Source organism: Thrips palmi, unplaced genomic scaffold (assembly GCF_012932325.1).
Source record: "Thrips palmi isolate BJ-2018 unplaced genomic scaffold, TpBJ-2018v1 HiC_scaffold_15, whole genome shotgun sequence".
Taxonomy (NCBI): Eukaryota; Metazoa; Arthropoda; class Insecta; order Thysanoptera; family Thripidae; genus Thrips; species Thrips palmi.
The window spans coordinates 7,646,285-7,664,172 of NW_023144624.1; the positions used below are offsets into that span (position 1 = coordinate 7,646,285).

Consider the following 17,888-nt stretch of genomic DNA (forward strand, 5'->3'; position numbering starts at 1 on the left):
AATGCCGAAGGTATTAGTTTCCCACCGCAACAATAACAACAATATCAACAATAACACGGCGACTCGGTTCCCGCGGAGAGAGCGTGGCGCCGAGGCGCACAAAAGCCACTGCGGGGGGAGGGAAAAAAATCGAAATGAATTATTACACGGTTTCAGAATCCAGCATCCAGCATCGCGCTGGCGCCTTCAAGGCTCAGCGCCGGGCGGGGCGGGGCGGGGTGGGGCGGGGCGGGGCGGGGCGACCGCGAGTGGCGCGCCAGACGCAGCGAGGACACCGTCCCGACACTTGGAAAGGCGTTACAGGCAACATTGTAGAGAGTGGGGCTGCGAGGGACCGACAGAGGTTGGGCTGAACGGCCGGGAAAACACTGTGCGAGCGGCCGTGCCTGTCTGTGTGCGCGCTTGTTCGCGTGAGTGTGTGTGTGTGCGTGTGTGTGTGAAGCCTTTCCCGGCGTGCCAGCCAGTCCCCCACGGTGTCATTACGGACGAAGGATTTTTTTCGCGTGCTCTTCCAGCGATGCGTATTATACGATCCCAAAGCGGGGTCTGAATAATAGAGGGAGATTTGCGGAGCCCCCTTCCCCTTCCCCTCCCACATCTCTGTGGGCCTCCCCGGCGCTTTAAAACGCAAGGTCACTGTGGGGCCGCTCGCCGCACACAGCACGCATTCGAGGAGGCGCCACGGGAAACCGAGTCGCCGGCGTGTCCGGCCTGTTACGGAAAATTGTGTAATTCGATCAATTATTCATGAGCCATAAACCAGAAGAAAGGGAAGTACGCAGCGGCGCTCGGCAGGCGCGCGCGAAGATTTAAAATCCGGCGGCAAAATTTGGCCGCGACTCGCCTCTGGGACGCGGCGATATCGTCGTGCCGGAGGGAATGGGGGGGGGGGGGGGCAGGTCCTTGAAGTTGTGCTCCACGCCTATGAGGCGCTCGTGTGGACTCTTTGTGGGAGGGCAGCGGCGGGGGCGGCGGCCCACCTTGCACACTGGCGGCACGCCGCGCCACGCCGCGCCAGAGAGGCTTTCATTTGTCACGCACCCTTTCTCCTTTCAGGACGGCGACGCGACGGCGGCGGGGTGGTGGCGGTGGGGGGAGGGGGAGGGGCGCCGACGTCGGCAGGCCCGTGGTCCGTGCTGGCGAGGCTGGCGGGGGTGATAAGGGGAAAAGGGGTAATGATGGAGGCATGAATAGTTGCACTTGAAGGCTATCCAGTTTGCGGACCGTGCTGGGCCGGCACAGGCGGGGCAGAGCGGCCGGGGCGGAGCAAGAGGACCTGGCCGTCGGCAGCCGTCGGCGTCAACGCCTGCGAGGTAGGCCGCGCCGAGGCACGGGTGCGCCGCGCTCCGGGCGGCTTGCCTACCCGCCAGGCGCTCGCCGCCCCGCCGCCTTGTCTTCCTTGTCCTCCTTGATGTAAAGCCCGGCGCTTTTGCTGGCGCAGCAAGCGCAGCGCCCCGCCCCGCCCCGCCAGAGTCACGGCCTTGTGTAATGCGAAATAATCGGATTCCGAAATGGGCCGACAACTCGCTTAGCGCCCAAGGCGGGGCTCCGGGGCGGGGCGGGGCGGGGCGGTGGTGAGAGGAAGGGGTGCCGGGTGCCGCCGCTGCCTGCTCCCTGCGCGGCCCGCGGCACCAACAACAGCACCGCCACCGCGGCACTGCCACGGCACTGCGGGACGCGGCGCCGACGACGCCGGAGATGAAGATGCACTTCATGACGGCGCGCCAGAAATTCGCGCCTGCCAAATATTCAGCGCCGCGTCGCGCACGGGTCGTCAAGCGCGTATGCGAATTCCTAATTAGGGGAAAGGCCCGCCCCGCCCCGCCCCACCCCACCCCGCCCGAGACCCCGCCGCGCTATTGACTCGCGGAGGGAGGAATGCCGAGGTAAGGCACAAACTTGGGCCTTTCTTTGTTTATTAACTCTCCGGGGAGGCCGAGCCGAGCCGTTTTACAGGTGCTAACTCCATTCCCCTAATTGTGTGTTAACCCATTCAGGGCGGCGGTGCAAAAGGGGGTCGGGGGAGGGGGGGGGGAGAGCCTCTCTGGCTGCACCGCTCCCTTGCACATTATGCACAGGGTGTTGTCGCGCAACACGAGTCATGAAGCGGGTGCACGGGGCCCGGCCAGCCTCCAGCAGCCTCCAGCAGCCTCGGCCGGGGCCCGGCGGGGATCAAGCAATTTGCCTGGGGCTTGCGCTGTGGCGGTGCGAGGTGCGAGGGACGGTGTGGCAGATACCGCGCAGCCAGTGTGTCGTCTCCGTCTTCATCCCCTCGCCTGGACCTGCAGTGTGGCGGCACGGCACCCCGCTCCGCGCCTCATCCACTACACTGATGGCTTCCCGAGCAACTCGCTGCCTCGCGTTGCTTCGCCTCGCGCCTCGCACCCTACACCGTTCGGTGATAAAACACGAGCAGGCGATGCGCGCGCCGCGATGCGTAGTCAGCCATTCGCTAATGCAATCCTCAGGGCAATCGGATTAGCGGGCCTTAATCCGCAGCCGGAGCACACCAGCGCGCTCTGTCTCTGTCGCACCCCTACGTGCTGCCGGACGGCCCGCCGAGTGCGAGAGAGAGAGAGAGAGAGAGAGAGAGAGAGAGAGAGAGAGAGAGAGAGAGAGAGAGAGAGAGAGCCGTTCGGAATCGAGTGTGCCTGCCAGAGCCCCGTCCTTTGAGCCGGCGCGGCCCCTAGCCCGTGCGTGGGAGCGAGTGGGAGGGACACGACGGAGACAGACGCGCGGATGACGGCGGCGTTTTCGCCGTGCTGTCGACACGCGGCGACAGGCGGCGACACGCGGCTTCGACGGGTGGACGAGGCATGACGAGGCGGGGCAGGGCAGGCCGGGGGATGACAAGATGGGAAATATGCAAATCTCGTGTGGAGAGTTATTAAAGGGCAGGCGCTGCTTCGCTCCCGAGGGTCAGAGGGACGTAATCCCCGGTAAGCTGTTCCAGCCCATTCCCCTCTCCCTTCCACTCATTGGCTGGAGGGTCACGCGCGGATCGGCCGGGCTCGGCCTCGAGACCGCCACCGCCACCGCCCTGACCTACCAGCGCCGCAGGTAAAAAGGAGACGAGGCAGCCGTGCCGCCGGTCCAGAGGACCTCGTCCGGGACTCCGGGGCCGCCGTCCCGACAACAGCGGTCGGCATTGCTATTCCACTCGGCCCGCGCCTAAAGCCTTAAAGTCCCGCCGCCGCGCAAGCTTGTCATCACAAAGGCCAATTATGAGCCACACAAACTCGTTAAAAACAAACCTTTTTATTATTCAACCGACGCTTCCCCGCGCCGCCTTGGCCGCCTTGGCCGCCTTGGCCGCGACGCGCGCCTTGAGGGAGGGCGGGCCTGGCCGGGCCTGGCCGGGCCGCTGCTTCGCATGCAGGGACAGGCACTGGTGTGGGAAAAGGCGGGTGGGGGTGAAATAGGGCACAGGTAAGAGGAGCGAGGTGAAATAGATGGAGACGTAGAGAGGATGTGGAGGGGGAGGCCTTCTGATTAATGACAGCCTGCTCGGACACGGGGGCAGAGGGGACGCCGGGCGACACATGCTTCAGCTCTGGGGCCGCCGGGCCGCCGCGCCGCCGCCGGGCTCGGAGGTCTCGCGGACTCGCGGGGAGGCGGGGCGGGATAGGAATGCCGCCGGGACTACTTGAAATTCAGTTGCATTCAAGGAGTGCGGCAGAGGCGGCCCGACTGAAGAAAAAGAGGAAGAAAAAGACAAACAGAACGAGCGACGTGGACGCGCCGCGCCCGCTCGCGGGTTCAAACTCCACGTGTGCTACGCCGCTCCGCCAGAGGTGGCATTTTTATCCCCGTTAAAACCAGTTTCGACCGCGCACATGCATAATATACACACGGGGGGCCATGAAAAGGTGCCAACGACCTGCCGGGCAGCGTCGGGGCGCCGGAGCGGGCCAAATCAGGTCCAGGGCGGCGCGGTCGCAGCGAGCGCGCGCCTGCCTGGAACAGCCTGGAGTATCCTGGAACAGAGCCTACGCCCCTGTCGAAAGCTACGCAGCCACACCGTAAAAAAATTTCCGCGTTTGGCTCCGTCAACGCTTGAATGCACCTCTTGTTGGATGTAACATTCACCTTCCGAAAAAGGGCGAATTAACCCTTTTTCCAGGACGAGACGCGTGGGCGGCGAGGAGAAACGCCATGAGGGTAAAGTTTAGCACCACTCGGTGAATTCACAGCCGCTTTTTCACAGCGGCAGCGCGGCAGCGGCCTAGCTGGACCGGAAGCGGATTGCGTGTCGATGAAGCGATGAAGCAGACGAGGGGCTCGCTAACGCGCCACGCCGCACCGATTCCGAGAGTCGCCCTCGTCGCCCTGTCCCTCTCGCACCCACGCCGCGACGCCCCGAGGGCGAGGAGAGAGAGAGAGAGAGACGCAGGGCGACGAAAACGACCCCCCAGTCTGCTGGCTGGCGCGCTGGCGCTGGCAAATTAATTCAGACTGTTCATCGAAACCGGCCCGACCGAGTCCCGGCCCGGGCGTCGTAAAAAGCGGACAAGGGGAAAAAACGTCGAGTGGCGTGTGGAAGGGGAAAGGGGGGGGGGACACGCTAGATGGCTGCATCAACTTGCCGCCCTCCCCCTGTGCCCTTTCCGAAACAGTCGTCATACAGTGGGCCGGCCAGGCGCGGTCAGCCGGTAGGGCAAATTTTACTCATTCATAATTTAGATTCGACCTAAAACTTTTTTTTATTCCGCTTTCCCCACACAGTATTTGTTTTTTTTTTTTTTACCTTTTTTGGCGGGGCAGTGAGGCGTCCTCCTGGCAGTGGGATCCCACACCGGAGTACACCGGGCCGGGGCCATAACACTCTGCCCTCTTTTTCTATATCCCCTCTCTATCCGGAAGTGCTTGTTTAATTCCCACCTGTGCCCCTCTGGGGGCGCTGGAGGCAGGCTGGAGGCAGGCTGGAGCGCTGGCGGAGGGGAGGGGGGGGGACACTCTCGGCAACGAAGCCAATTGGGGTTGGGGCTGCGCGGGCTGCGCCGGATGCTGCTATGCGCTTGCTGCGCTGGCTGCGGGTGGTGGGACGTACCTGCGAGGAGCTGCGCCGAGCCGAGCATGCGGGCCGACCCCTTGTGCACCACGTGGTTGATGCAGCAGGAGGCCACCGCCCAGACGGCCACCATGAGGCTCAGCCCCGCGCCCAGGCCGACCAGCACCGTGGTGGCCTGCCACCAGGGGCTGGGGATGTCCCAGAACCTGCAAGCAGAAACAAACAGTCGTCACGCGTTGGTACGGGAGGCCAGAGGGAACCAACACCGAGCTTTGCTTGAGGTGGACGCGAACACAGAAACCTCGCGTCGCAAGTTCGGCGCGGTGCTGCCGCGACCACGCCGCCAGCCGCGTGGGGCGGGGCTCGGGCCGGCGGGGCGCCAAAGACTCCTCGCGCCATCCGATCCCTTCACGTCCCGACCACCTGATTCCCCCCGGCAGCACGGCGACGCGGCAAGGGATTAACCCTTTCACTTACTCCTAATGAATCACCTGCCAGAAAGATACACATTAATCCCCCTCCGCGCTGCCGAGCCCCGCCCCGCCCCGCCCCGCGCACCACGACGCGAAATCATCGTATCCGATTATAGCCCGCGGCCCGTGATACGCGAGTCGGTGTAACACGCGCCAGCCTTGTGTCTGTGTGTGCGTGTGTGCCTTCATCCGGCAAGCCCTTCACAGCCACTTTGGCTCATAGCTTTAACCAACAGACGTGGATTTCACAGCGGTGAGCACGCCGGCCCCCTCCCCCTCCCCCTCCCCTCCAGTCTGTAAACAGCTGGCGGCAAGTCGTCGCGCGCCCTTCCGCGTATACGCACTTTTCCTGCCCCACTTCAGTCGACACGCACACACACACAAGCGTGCTTATTATTTATATCCCGCTTTGCTACAATTTTTTTTCGCCACAGTGTGTGCGTCTCCAAAGTAGCTGGTTGCGAGTGTGTGGCGACACTGCGGAAGAAAAGCGCGGCAATGTTTACTCACACACACACGCACACACACACTCGCGTGCACAAACATACACAAGCGCATATGCCAACACATTTTGACATTCGCACAAACAAACATTCGCGCGCGCACACACAGACACACCCACACACGCGCCGCGCTAAGTGCTTGCCTTGGTGTGCCTGTCAAACGAGCCGGGAAAGCGATTCATAAAAGCGTCGGGGAAACACACGCGAGGCATAGGGTCGCCGCCAACGGCCGCCAAGGCGGTGCAATGACAACAAAAACAACAAAAAGAGCGGCCGGAAATGAAAGCGGCAGCCGGAAAAAGTTTTTGGCGCGGAAGTTTTTTCTCTTTTTTTTTCGGGGCGTTGCGTTCCGCACACCACCGCCACCTCCTCAGCGTTATGAGGTCCTGGGCATTCTTCCTCGTGCCACATTCCCCCGCCTACAAGTCCCCCGTCCCACAGCAAGTGAAATTATACCTGCCGCCGGGGCCATTCTTACGTGCATGCGTATCTCCCCCCAGTGTTTTCAAGTCGTTTCATTCTATCCTCCTCCCCTTTCCCCTCCTGGAGCGGTGACTGACACACAAGCGGAAACCGCCACGAGAGGCCCTTTTAGGCCCAGTGCCAAGTGCCTGGTGGCGGGCGGTTCCAGCGGCCGGTTCCAGTGCCCGGTCCTGGAGCAAAGCCTGGCGAAGCCCCCGCACCGCCTCGACCCACCGCCAACCCTGCCAAAAATTCCAAAAAAAGAGAAGAAAATAAACGGAAAAGCCAGTGGGGGCAAAAAGAAGGGTGCCTGCTGTTTATTCGCCGTGTGCCGGTGGCAGCCAGTGGCAGCCAGTGGCACCAACCTATTAATTTTCCATCACAAAGCAATCACTCTCCGATTGGATTACGCTACATACGGAGCGGCCCGGCCCAAGGCAGCGGCCCGAATCCACGAATCCACGCGGCCGGCGCCACTCGCACCGCGGGTACACTTCCGATATCGGTGCGGCGCAGCCCGCCCCTCTGGAGCACGGCGCCGCCGAATTTTTCATGGCGGCAGCCATATAAACGTAATGAAATGAGTGGGAGTGACAGGTCTGTCCGTCCGTCCGTCCGTCCGTTGTCGCAGGGCGGCCCTGCGCTAATGTAACCCTGTTACCGGAGACCGGAGCGACTGGAGTGAAGCGCCCGGACCGTCCGGACCCAGTCAGGTTCCGATCCGTGCCGTCACACACAGCCAGACTTCGCGCCCAATCAGACTCGACGGCACTCGGCAGACTTGAGGCTCCAGTCTAGACTCCGGGCAAACTCCAGTGACGGCACACTAAATGGCGTGTGGTTTGTGGCGATCGGCGAGAGAGGTTTTAGGGAGGCCGCCTGTTTCATGTGGTTTGTGGCAGCCGGCATGTGTGTGTTCAGCGGTTTGTGGTAATCGGGAGATGTGGTGTAAGGTGTATGCTTTGCGAGAAGCGAAGCGGCCTATGCGTTGGTACAAAGTACAGAAAAAGTACGGAACATATCTGGTCTATTTCTCTTTCACCTTGACCGTCCGTATCCTTGCTGACCACGGAGGTTTCATACCTTTTCTGTACTACGACGGATTTTTTTTTTTTGCAGTGTGGTTGCGGCAATCGGCATGAGTTCTTCTGGTTTGTGGAAAGCGGCCTCCGGCTTGCAGTACGCGCTTTTCCAGTGAAAGTCAGGCTGAGTGCGACTCAGCGAGACAGCGAGACTCACTGAGACTTCAGCCTCAGCCAGCCCCCCGTTCCCGGGGAGACTGATCGGGTTTGACCTCCCCGCTCTCAACTTGCCGAGGCCCCAGGCCCCAGGCCCTAGGCCCCGGGCCCCCGATGAAGCGGCTCCGAGGAATTTGCGGGCCACCGCCCTCCACCAACTCCACACGCACTCGTGAGTACCGCGGCACTACGTGCAGGCTGTGCAGGCCGTGCAGGGCACACTGTACACACGCGCGAGTTTCAACTGGGTATTGATGGTGTGGAAAGGGTCATCCCGACGGGCTCGGGCCGCGCGCGCCGGAAGAGGGGCTGGGGGCGGCACCGCAACTACTGGAATATTAAACAGCCCCGCCCCAGTCAGCGCGAGGACCACAGACCGCATCCTTCACATTAAAGACGTATTACGTACCGTGGCGGCAGGGCAGCGGGGCTGCCGGCCAGCGACTGCGAGCGGCTAGAGCCAGAGGCAGCCAGAGGCAGCCAGACGCAGCCAGAGGGCAAGGGGGCGCCATATGTGATGCAGCCCTTTGGCAGGTCGCTCACTCACACACGAGCGCGCCGACGACGCAGAGTACGGCCCTGGTACGGCCCTGGTACGGCCCTGGTACGGCCGGCATGGCCGGTATGGCGAGCCCTTTGAGAGGGGGCCGCCGCCAAGAATTATGAGATTTGGACGCGGAGGACGTCCGGGCCGGGCTGTCCCTCCACCACCACCACATCATCCTCGGCCGCGTCGCTGCGTCGTCACCACCCTCGAGACCGTCGTGTGGGCCGCGGGCGGGCGGCCATGAAAAATTCACCGCACTCTCAACAGATCCTGGCTGCGTTTCCTGATTCCGGGATGCCCCCTCCCTCCCCTCCCCCGTCACCGCCCTTTAGTCCTTGCGAAAACTAAGTCCCCGGAGAGTTCCGGCGGCGAGCAGTCGGCCAGCCGAGCGCGCTGCGGCGAGGCGGGCGAGGGGGCTCGGCGGGGCTTGCCCAGGGCTCGCCTTGCCGCCTCCAACGAGTGGAGGGAAGTCCGCGGCGTTGCTCTTTCCTGCAGAACTTGAGGAATCAAACGGTGTTCTTGCAGGAGGGTCGGCCAAAGCACGGCCAGAGCAAAGCCCAAAACATGGCGAAGGGGCGAGGCATGCCGAAGCACGTGTGAGAGCGCCGTGCCGTCTCGAGGAAAAGGCGGGGGGGGACCGGTAAACTGCGCTGCGAATTCAATCACTCAGTGGGGCGCGTGGCCCCGCCGGCCCCGCCGAAGCCGTGCAGAGGGAACGTGTTCAGCCGGGGTCACCGCCCCGCCCCGCCCCGCCCCGGACCACTCATCCCTTGCCTCTAATCCGCCGGGCCGGCGCCTTGATACGTCGCCGAAATGGCAAAAATCAAGATGAAATCAGGCGAGATCAATATATAGGGAACATCTGCGCGACGCGCTGGCCATGCGCCCCCCCGGGCTGTGGCGAGCTCGCGGCGAGGGGCGGCATGGCGGCCGGGAGGGGCTCGGAGGGGCGGCAGCCAGGCGGGAATCACTGATCGACCCGATCATCTCGATATTTGCCGGAGGAGCGCTCCGATTACGTTCCTTTTTTCCGGCCTTCCGGCGAGGGTGGAGCCCTGCCGGCCCTGCCCGCCCTGCCCGGAGAGCCTGCCTGGCCGGGTCACCAGCTGGGGCGGCGGTAATGCGAGCATTCGGAATGCAAACACACGCGCAGTTAGTGGCATCTGCCCCGCCAGCCAGGCCGCCTAGCGCCGCCCAGCCAGGCCGCTGGGCTCCAGGTCGGGCCGCGGTGGGGCCGCGGTGGGGCCGCGGTGGGGCGCCCCGACTGCCGCATGGGGCCGGGGGCTTAGTCTGACACCCTCTAGTGGCGGAGCACTGTATCGACTAACCGGGCCCGAGCGGAAACTTGCTCCTCCGCTGCCTGGGATACGCGATACGCCGCCGCGTCGCGCCGCTACGCCGCTACCCGCCGCGGCTCTGTGGAGGGCGAGGCGTGGCGTGGCGTGGCGTGGCGAGGCGTGGCGCGGATGAGGACGTTGAGCGATTTAAAGCCGGGGTCCCATCCCACGGTCCCATCCCGGTCGGCTCCGGGTCCGGGGGGCGACTCGGCGCGGGCGGGCGTTCAACCGCGCAGCGAGACACCTCACCTCTTCGCCGCCCTAAGACGGTATTGTGGATCCGTCAAAGGGGACTCTCGGCTCAGGTCTCCCGGGCGCCCCGCCCCGCCCCGCCCCGCCCCGCCCCGCCTTCCGGCCCACCGAGTCCGGGGCGTATAGGTGAATGCCGGGGCGCAAGTGAGCAAGGGAGTGCGGAGGGTGCGGCGGCTTCCAAGATTGGCGCTCTGGGGAGAAGGGGGGGGGGAAGGGGTTACAAGATAAATAGAAAATAACAAGATAGGCTGCCGGCGTAAAGTACTTTGGCGGCGGCAGCGCCGAGATCGCAGCGAGCACGGCGAAGTCTAGGCAGGGGTCGTCGCGCCTTGCGCCAAGCCTTGCGCCATGCGAGGGCCCGGCCTTCAGGCCTGGAGGCCGAGCCTGGAGCGCCGAGCCCAGAGGGCCTCCAGGCCGGAAGCAAAGGATCGGGACCGCGGATACGCGCCCCGAGTTTAAAAGTAGTAAACCAAATTACCCGGCGAGTCGCGGCGCCGCCAGTGTGGGGCCATGTTACTCGCGCAGAGATGCGGCAAGCGAGCCAAGGCCTCATTATGTATTCCTTAATTTTTCTGAAAAAAAAAGTTTTGTTTTAATTTTTTAGACTTGACAGTAAACTAGGACCACGGCGGGCGGCGTGACGGTGCCGACACGGCGGGGCGGAAAATTACAATCCGAAAAATCATCCATACGAATTGACACGGGAATCGTGGGAATCAGGGAGCCGCGGAAAAGAGAGCAGCCCTGCGGAATGTTCGGGGGGGGGGGGGGGGGGAGGGCGGCGGGCGGCTCCCTCGGGACTCGGAGAGCTTCGGCAGGCTTCGGCACAGGCGCTGTCAATCTTCCCCTGTTATTGAAAATATGTCGGGGGACGGAGCGGAGTGGAGCGGGAGAGCAAAGTTGGCCTCCTTGTTTATTCTACCTTTGCGAGGCCTTTGACTGCGACTGGGGGACTGGCGCCATCACTGGGATTGCTATCATCCTCTCCGTCATTTTGTTGCCGCGCTTTAGCTGTGCTTGGCTGTGCTTGGCTGTGCTTTGGCTACGCACGGGAAATCTCTCACGCGCCAATCATCGCCCTCCCAGCTATTTGTTGTTGCTCCGTGCTCCGCTTGACTCCGCTCGAGACCCCGCTCGGCTCCACTCGGTTCCACTTGGCTGGCTCGGGGCTCCTCGTGACGATTCGCCGCCAGAAACCTATCATTGCCCGAAGAATGACCGGGCGGCTGGTGGCGCGCCGCGGCCAACGCAATTTCGTGCCCGTTTTTCCTATTTTTTCTTTATTTTTTGCTGATGCCAGACTGCAGCTGGGTCTGGGTGCTGACCCAAGCAGGCGCGGCCCCTCTCCATCACCGCCATGGACGCTGCCCCCGTGAACGGCCGCTCTTACCAACCAAGCAGTCTTTTGAAGAAGCGCTGCGGACATGGGCGGGGGCCCGGACTCGACTCGGCACGGCACGGTTCGGCACGGTTCGGCACGGCTGCGTAATCGCAAGGCGAAAATTGATGGCTCGACCAGATCGACGCCAGCGTCTGTGCACGGCGATGTGGCCCGGCGATGTGGCCCGGCGATGTGGCCCAGCCTGCGCCGGAGGAGTAGAGGGAGCACCAGGGACGGTGACGGTTCGCTTCCCAAAGAAAAAGCCTTTTTCATCGGCAATATGTCGCGCGTAATAACCACTTTAAATTTCACCCCGACCGCCAGAAAACGATAAGTAGCAAAGCCGCAGCAAAATCGGACGGCCAGACGGACGGACGGATGGACAGGCGTATGCATTATGGGTCTCATTACTGGGTGGCCCTCGCACAGCGCGCACAGCGCGCAGCTCGCACATGCCATCATATATTTATTTGCGTTCGAGGGATTCGTCGCCCGGACGGCTCGGCTCGGTCGGCCCATCCGGCCCGCCGCATCCCATCAGTGCGGCTCAAATTAATTCGAATCGCGGGCCGGGCGACTTTGGGACGGCCACACTGTGTTTTGCCCTGCCGGAAAGGAAAAAAAAACAACTTGAAAAAAAAGAGCACTTTCTCCAGGGCGCCCGCCTACTTTGCGGGCCGCACTGAAACGCCAAACCGGCCAAACTTTATCCGAAATTAAATTAACATTGCAAGACACCGCTGGGATAATTGGCACTGAGTCAGGGCGGGACGAGGCCTCCGACGAGGCGGCGACGGCAATGGCGACTCCCCAGGAGCGACCTTCCTTTTTTTCTTTTTTCTTTCTTTCATTTTAAAAGAAAGGGGAAAAAAGTCGTCACCGGGAAAGGGAAAAAAAGACAGAAAAAAACAGGGGGAACAGAAAAGCTAGGTGTCATGAACAATCCCCTGCGCCGCGCGGTGTGGGTGGCCGGGCCGGGCCGGGCCGTCCCACTCCCCTTGCGTGTGACGGCCTCAACGGCCACCGACGGAAGTCTCGCGAGATGAAATTAGTTTCTCGAAGAGAATCAGGGCGAGCCTCCGCACTGCTCCGCACCCCGCCAGGCCCGGCCCGGCCCAGCCCGCCCAGCCCCTCAGACCCGCCGGGAGCAATTGCGGGCTGCTGCAAAATCAGTTGACGCCCGCTTTCGCCGTACTCCTCGCGTCAGTCGGGAAAGTGCCGTCTCTCCTCGCCGAGGTCGCTTGGAAATGGAAGAGAGAGAGAGAGGGGGAGAGACGGGGAGAGAGAGGAGGGGGTAAGCAAGAAGGAAGCGAAAAAGCGGTGCGGTAAGGGAATGACGGTGGCGCTGGTACCGCGGAAGTCCCCGCCCCCTTTCCACACGTGGCCCCGCCCCGCCCCGCCGCAGCCACTTCGCCCAGGTGTACGCCAATTCATTAAGGAGAAGCAGTGCCCCCTCCCCCTCCCCCCGCCAGGTGCGAGCCGCGATACGCTTTTGGCCTCCGCGGAGTCAAGATGCGAGCTTGCTCCTTGTCTCCCAATTTTAGTAAGTGCTGCGCGTCCTGGTCGTGGCAGCGTTGGCAGCGCTGGCAGCGCTGGCGTGCGTGTCCTGGACACGCCACGGACGGAGCGCCGCCGCCCCGGCGCTGTCCCGGTCTATAGTCGCTCCGCTCGGTCCCCCGGGCGCCACCACCACCACGGCGCGAATCCCTCCATCAACCCAGCTGCAACCTCTCTTTCACCTCCAAAAGAAGGAAATAAAGAAAGAAAAATAAAAATATACGGGGCGGCTATCCGGGGCCGGATTTACGAGCTGCGTACACAGCAGGGCGAGCAGAGCCGGACAGATTGCCTTAACACACTCGTTCTAAACAAAACTGCAGTAAGACCCTGTGTGTCTGTGTGAGAGTGTGCGTGCCAATAGCAGAGCCAGCAGAGAGCACGGACAACTACTACGGCCACTGCCTCGGCCACTGCTTCGGCCACTGCCGCGTCCCTTGCTACGGCTGCACTTGTCCACAGGAAGCCTGCAGTGAATTCCACGCTGTAACTCAACTCCAACGAGGTCACTTCCCATTGCTGGCTTTTCTTTCTCTCTCCTACGCGACCACTCACACAGACACACACTCACACACGCACGACGCGAGAGCGTTCACTTGGCCGTGTCGAGGTGACCTATGTGCAGGAGCCAGGGTGGCTGCTCGGGAAGGCCGGCCCCTCCCCGTTTTAACAGTGCGCTCTCCGCCTCGCTCCTCGCCACACCCTGCATAGCGTCCAGTACCTGCCAACACACGAGAAAAAACACAAAATTAGTCCGGCATGCAATTTTTTTTCGCAGTGTGCCGACCGTCCGTTGCGCGGTGGCGCGCGTGAGACGTTGAGCGGGCGGCGGCGGGCGATAGGCCCGAACCTTTAATGCAGTCACGTCCCGATCGGCGGGGCGGGGCGGGGCGGGGCGGGGTGGAAGGTGTCTCCAGAGAAAACTCGCAAACCACACCCCGCCGCGCCCCGCCGCGCCCCGCCGCGCCCTCGGACGTCCCCCGTGCTGATTCCCCCGGCCCGGACGGCAATCCTTGTTCCTGGAAGCCAATTTAGTCATTTACATTTTGCGTGGGGAGCCGAGCCGGGCCGGGGCGGGGCGGGGCGGGGCGGGGCGGGGCGGGGCGCGCAGAGGGGCGTGGCGGCGTAACTGCGCGCCGCGGCGGCGGGGTTACGGCGCTGCAGCCGCCGGCCGCGGCCTGTCGTGTTCTTGGGGGCCGGCATCAACACGCCACGCCGCGCCGCACCGCAACGCCCAAAGGGTGAGCTGCGGCAAAGGCTGCGGCCAAGGCTGCGGCCCGGCTCGGCGCGTTCGATCGAATCCCGTTCCGATTTCCATTCTCTAATAAGGCGAGAGCGACTCGAGCGGGGCGGGGCGGGGCGTGAGAAAAATATTCCCGAGTTATCTGAGAGGAATCTCTTCGTCAGCAGGTGTTAGCCGGATTGGATTCAACGCACACGCGCGGCCGCCATCTCCCTCTCGCGCTCTGTCTCGCTCGCGCGATCCATCGGGGCCGCCCCAATACGCCCGCCATATCCAGGGGATGAAAGAGCGAGAGGGCGAGACGGGGAGCGAGGGAGAAGGGGCACATCTTGATCCTTGTTTCCAAGCCTTCCATCAGGAGTGATTAGGGAGAGAGGACCCCTGACAGGCTTGACGCATTGCTTGGTGGCGGTGCGGGGCCTGTCAGCGTCCCCGCCACCGCGTCCCCGCCACCGCGTCCCCGCCACATCGGCCCCATCCCCGCCACCGCGACGGGACGCGACGGGACGGCGTCACCGTGAGACAGGGCACCGAAGAAGTGCCGTGAAAGGCCGTCACATGGCGGCAGCGCGGCGGCGCGCCGTGACTCGACGGAACGCCCCGCCAGCGCCGAAGCAGCCGAAGCAGCCGAAGCAGCCGAAGCAGCCGAAGCAGCCGAAGCAGCCGAAGCAGCCGAAGCAGCTCGCGGCCTTGCCGCGCGAGAAAGAAGAGCTGTTGATTTTGAATAAACTCCACGTCACGGCGCGGTCCCCGACGCGGCGCAGTGCAGCAGCGGGCCTAACGGGCGAACCAAACCACCCTCTCGACAACGGCGCGGCCACGCAGCATCGCGCAGCATGCGGCTGTGCTGCGCAGAGAGCGTGTGTGTGTGTGTGTGTGTGTCTAGCGGTTCGGGGGATTTGGCGACTGGCTTGGTGGCCCGTTCGGAATGCTCCTCTCAGACCACACTCCTGGAGCCGATAGTTAGCCAACATTGGCAATAGCACCACAAGAGAGGGCAGTGCCCCCCGCGCCACCCCACCCCTCGACGGAACCTAGTCAGCCCGACTAATGCGATACCCACACTCGGCGAGTGCTTGCAGTCTGGCGGCGCAGCTCGGCGCAGCCCTGCCATGACGCAAGGCCACCGCAGGCGTGGCCGCGCCGCTACACCGCAAAACTCTGCAGCCGCCATCCCCGACCCGCGCGAATGGACGGCTGGTTCTATTAGTTCATCCTGCAGGCGGCGAGGTGGGCGAGGCGAGGCGGCGACACTCACATCACAACTCCGCTCTTGTCCGGTACTCACGAGGCGGGCAGGGCCGGCCAGCCGCCCGATGCTGAAGGATCGCTTCCTCGCTCTGTCTCTCTCGCTCCCCAAGGGCACGCCCCGCGAGTGCGACAGAGACAGAGCGACGGGACGACCCTTCGGAGTCGACGGCGGCAGGCCTGCAGGCCGCGACATTGACAGCCAGCAGAGCAAGCAGAGCGAGCAGAGCAAGCAGCCTCCTGGAGGCGGGCAGTCAAGGCAGCCAGGCAGGCCCCTCGAGGCGCGGGGCGGGGCGGGGCGGGGCGCACCACACGCTGGCATTGGCACGCCTTAACAATAAGCACACACCCACACACACCCACACACGCACACAGACGGCCGAGGCGACGACGCCGCCGCCGCCAGCCGCGTTGGCATTTGGCAAATATGAAAAGTTGTTTGCGGGGCCGCCGTCGGGCCGCTGAGGGCGCCACGGGCGGGAAGGCCGCCGAGGCCGCCGCCATGCTGATGAGCCGCCGACACGTCTTTACGACTCGCGGCCGCGGCGCCGCGGTGCGCTAAAACCGCTGGAGCGCCGCCACGCCGGGCGCGCCGCCGCTTGTTTTAATCATCCTCCCAGGGACTCCTCCATTTTCTGGTGGCTTAATCGGGCGTTCCTGGCGGGACGGGGCAATAACTTCACATCGCGAGGCCGTTCTGCCCGCGCCCTGCCGCAAGGCAAGAAAATGAAGAGCGAAAAAATCTTTCCTCCTTGTCTAATGGACGTGGCGGGCGACGGGCCATCACAGTGCGCGAGGGAACCCGATCGCTGCCATTACCAGGACGGTGTCCGAGGGCAGCGGCGCGCGGGGGCGGCGCGGGGGCGGTGCGGGGGCGGTGCGGGGGCGGCGCGGGGGCGGCGCGGGGCGGCCCCGCCGTCCTCGGCGACGTCCACGACGCCCACGCGGAAACAGTGTCGCCACAGAATAAATGCAGTATCTGGACTGGGCTCTCGAGCCGAGAAGACGCCTTTGTTGTAGGCTAGTTGGCTGAGGTTGGAAATTTCGACCTTGGTGCACGCCGTAAGAAGTTTTACCCTCCACTGCACTTAAACGACGCTGTCCATTTTGTAAGCGGTCTTATTTTCGCGAAAATGAAAATTCCTGCCGCGTGCTTGTAAAAAAGTATCCGTCCATGTGCGCTCACAGGCAGGCAGGCAGGCAGGCAGCCCAAGCAGGCAGCCGCAGCCTTTGCGGGAATCATTTGTGGATGTCACGGCGCCAGTGCTAAACAGGCTGTTATTGCGCGAGGCGCGGCGAGGCGAGGCGCCAGGTTGCGGCAAGTGGCAAGAAGGGAGGGGAGGGGAAGGGAAGTGGCGGGGCCTAGCCCTCTTTCCGGGCTGGGCTTCGTGGGGGAGAGAAAAGGATGGCAGGCTGGCGGAGTCATATGTTGGTAACCAACGATTCACACATGAGATCGCGCACGGCGCAAAGTTTGGCAAACAGGGCGACACACGTGCTGGGCGTACCGGGCGTGCTACAGTTTACCAGAGTAACTCCGGAATGGGCGAAACTCGAGTGCAGGCGCGCCGCGCACAGGCACTCGTGCACAGATTCGCTGTTTCGTTGTTTTAAAACAAAATAAACATACCGTTTAAAAATGTTAATTTTTATTTTATTTTTTGCTTTTTTTAAAGTGGCGAAGTTTATGGACCAGCGGGTGACACTCTCATACACGCAGACACACGCGTGGAGCGCGCGGCAGAGCCCCCGGCCCCCACGGCCCCCAGGGCACCGCGCGGCGCCGAAAGGGTTGCCCAGACCATCTCTAGCATGTGTGGAGGGTGGCAGGCGCGCAGCCCGGCGAGGAGGTGGCCCCACACACACGGCGCGCTCAGTGCGGCGCGGCCCCGCAGCCCCGCAGCCCGCGGGGGGTGGCGCTCATGTGCGATCCACCCTCCGCGCCGCCCCCACCGCCACCCCCGGGCCCCACGCCAGCCCCGCCCGCCCCCGCGCCGCCTCCGCCCTGCCTCCGCGCCACCCCCGCGACCCGGGGCTACGATTCCCTCTTCGTCGCGCTCACGCAACAAGCAGGAACTCGGCCAAACCGAACGCGGCGTGCTCGTCGATGGCGCGGCCAGGGCGCGGCCAGGGCGCGGCCAGGGCCTGCCGAAGACCCTACCCTACCCGCCCTCGGCGCGGCTCAGACCGTGTGACCTGGATCCCGGATCCCATTCTAAAAGCAACAGCAACAAATATCAAGAGCGAAGATACGAGAAGAAGGGATGAATCGGAGGCGGATCGGACTCGGAACGCGCAGCTTTGCTGGGCTTGGCCGGCTCGGCCCCGCGTCCGCATCGCATGCAGCCCCTCAAGAATCCCATGTGCCACGACTCCTGCTTTCTGGCTGGCTCGAGTCGAAAAAGATTTTTCTCCGAGTCTCGAGTGGCGCGGCCTTGCGATATTTCGCGCCAGTTTCAACACACTCGGCTGCCTGCGGCGGCCGGCGCGGCCTGCGTGGCGGTGCAGCTGCTGTGTGTTGCTGCCGGTGATGCATGGGGGCGGGGCTGGCGGGGCGGTCTGTGAACACGCCGTACCTCATCGCGGCCGCCTCGTAACGGGCACCAGCCACTTCGGAGAGAAATATGCGAATTGGA

At 63.4% G+C, this 17,888-nt stretch overlaps 1 protein-coding gene across 2 annotated transcripts in view; it reads right to left on the reverse strand.

Annotated features, from left to right (window-relative positions):
- Positions 1–17,888, reverse strand: part of LOC117641581 (LHFPL tetraspan subfamily member 6 protein-like) — a 112,112-nt gene that overhangs the window by 11,245 nt on the left and 82,979 nt on the right. For both annotated transcript variants that reach the window (XM_034379045.1, XM_034379044.1), the window contains exon 4: positions 5,051–5,217. In XM_034379045.1, the coding sequence (XP_034234936.1) occupies positions 5,051–5,217 (167 nt within the window). The remainder of the gene's footprint in view (positions 1–5,050; positions 5,218–17,888) is intronic.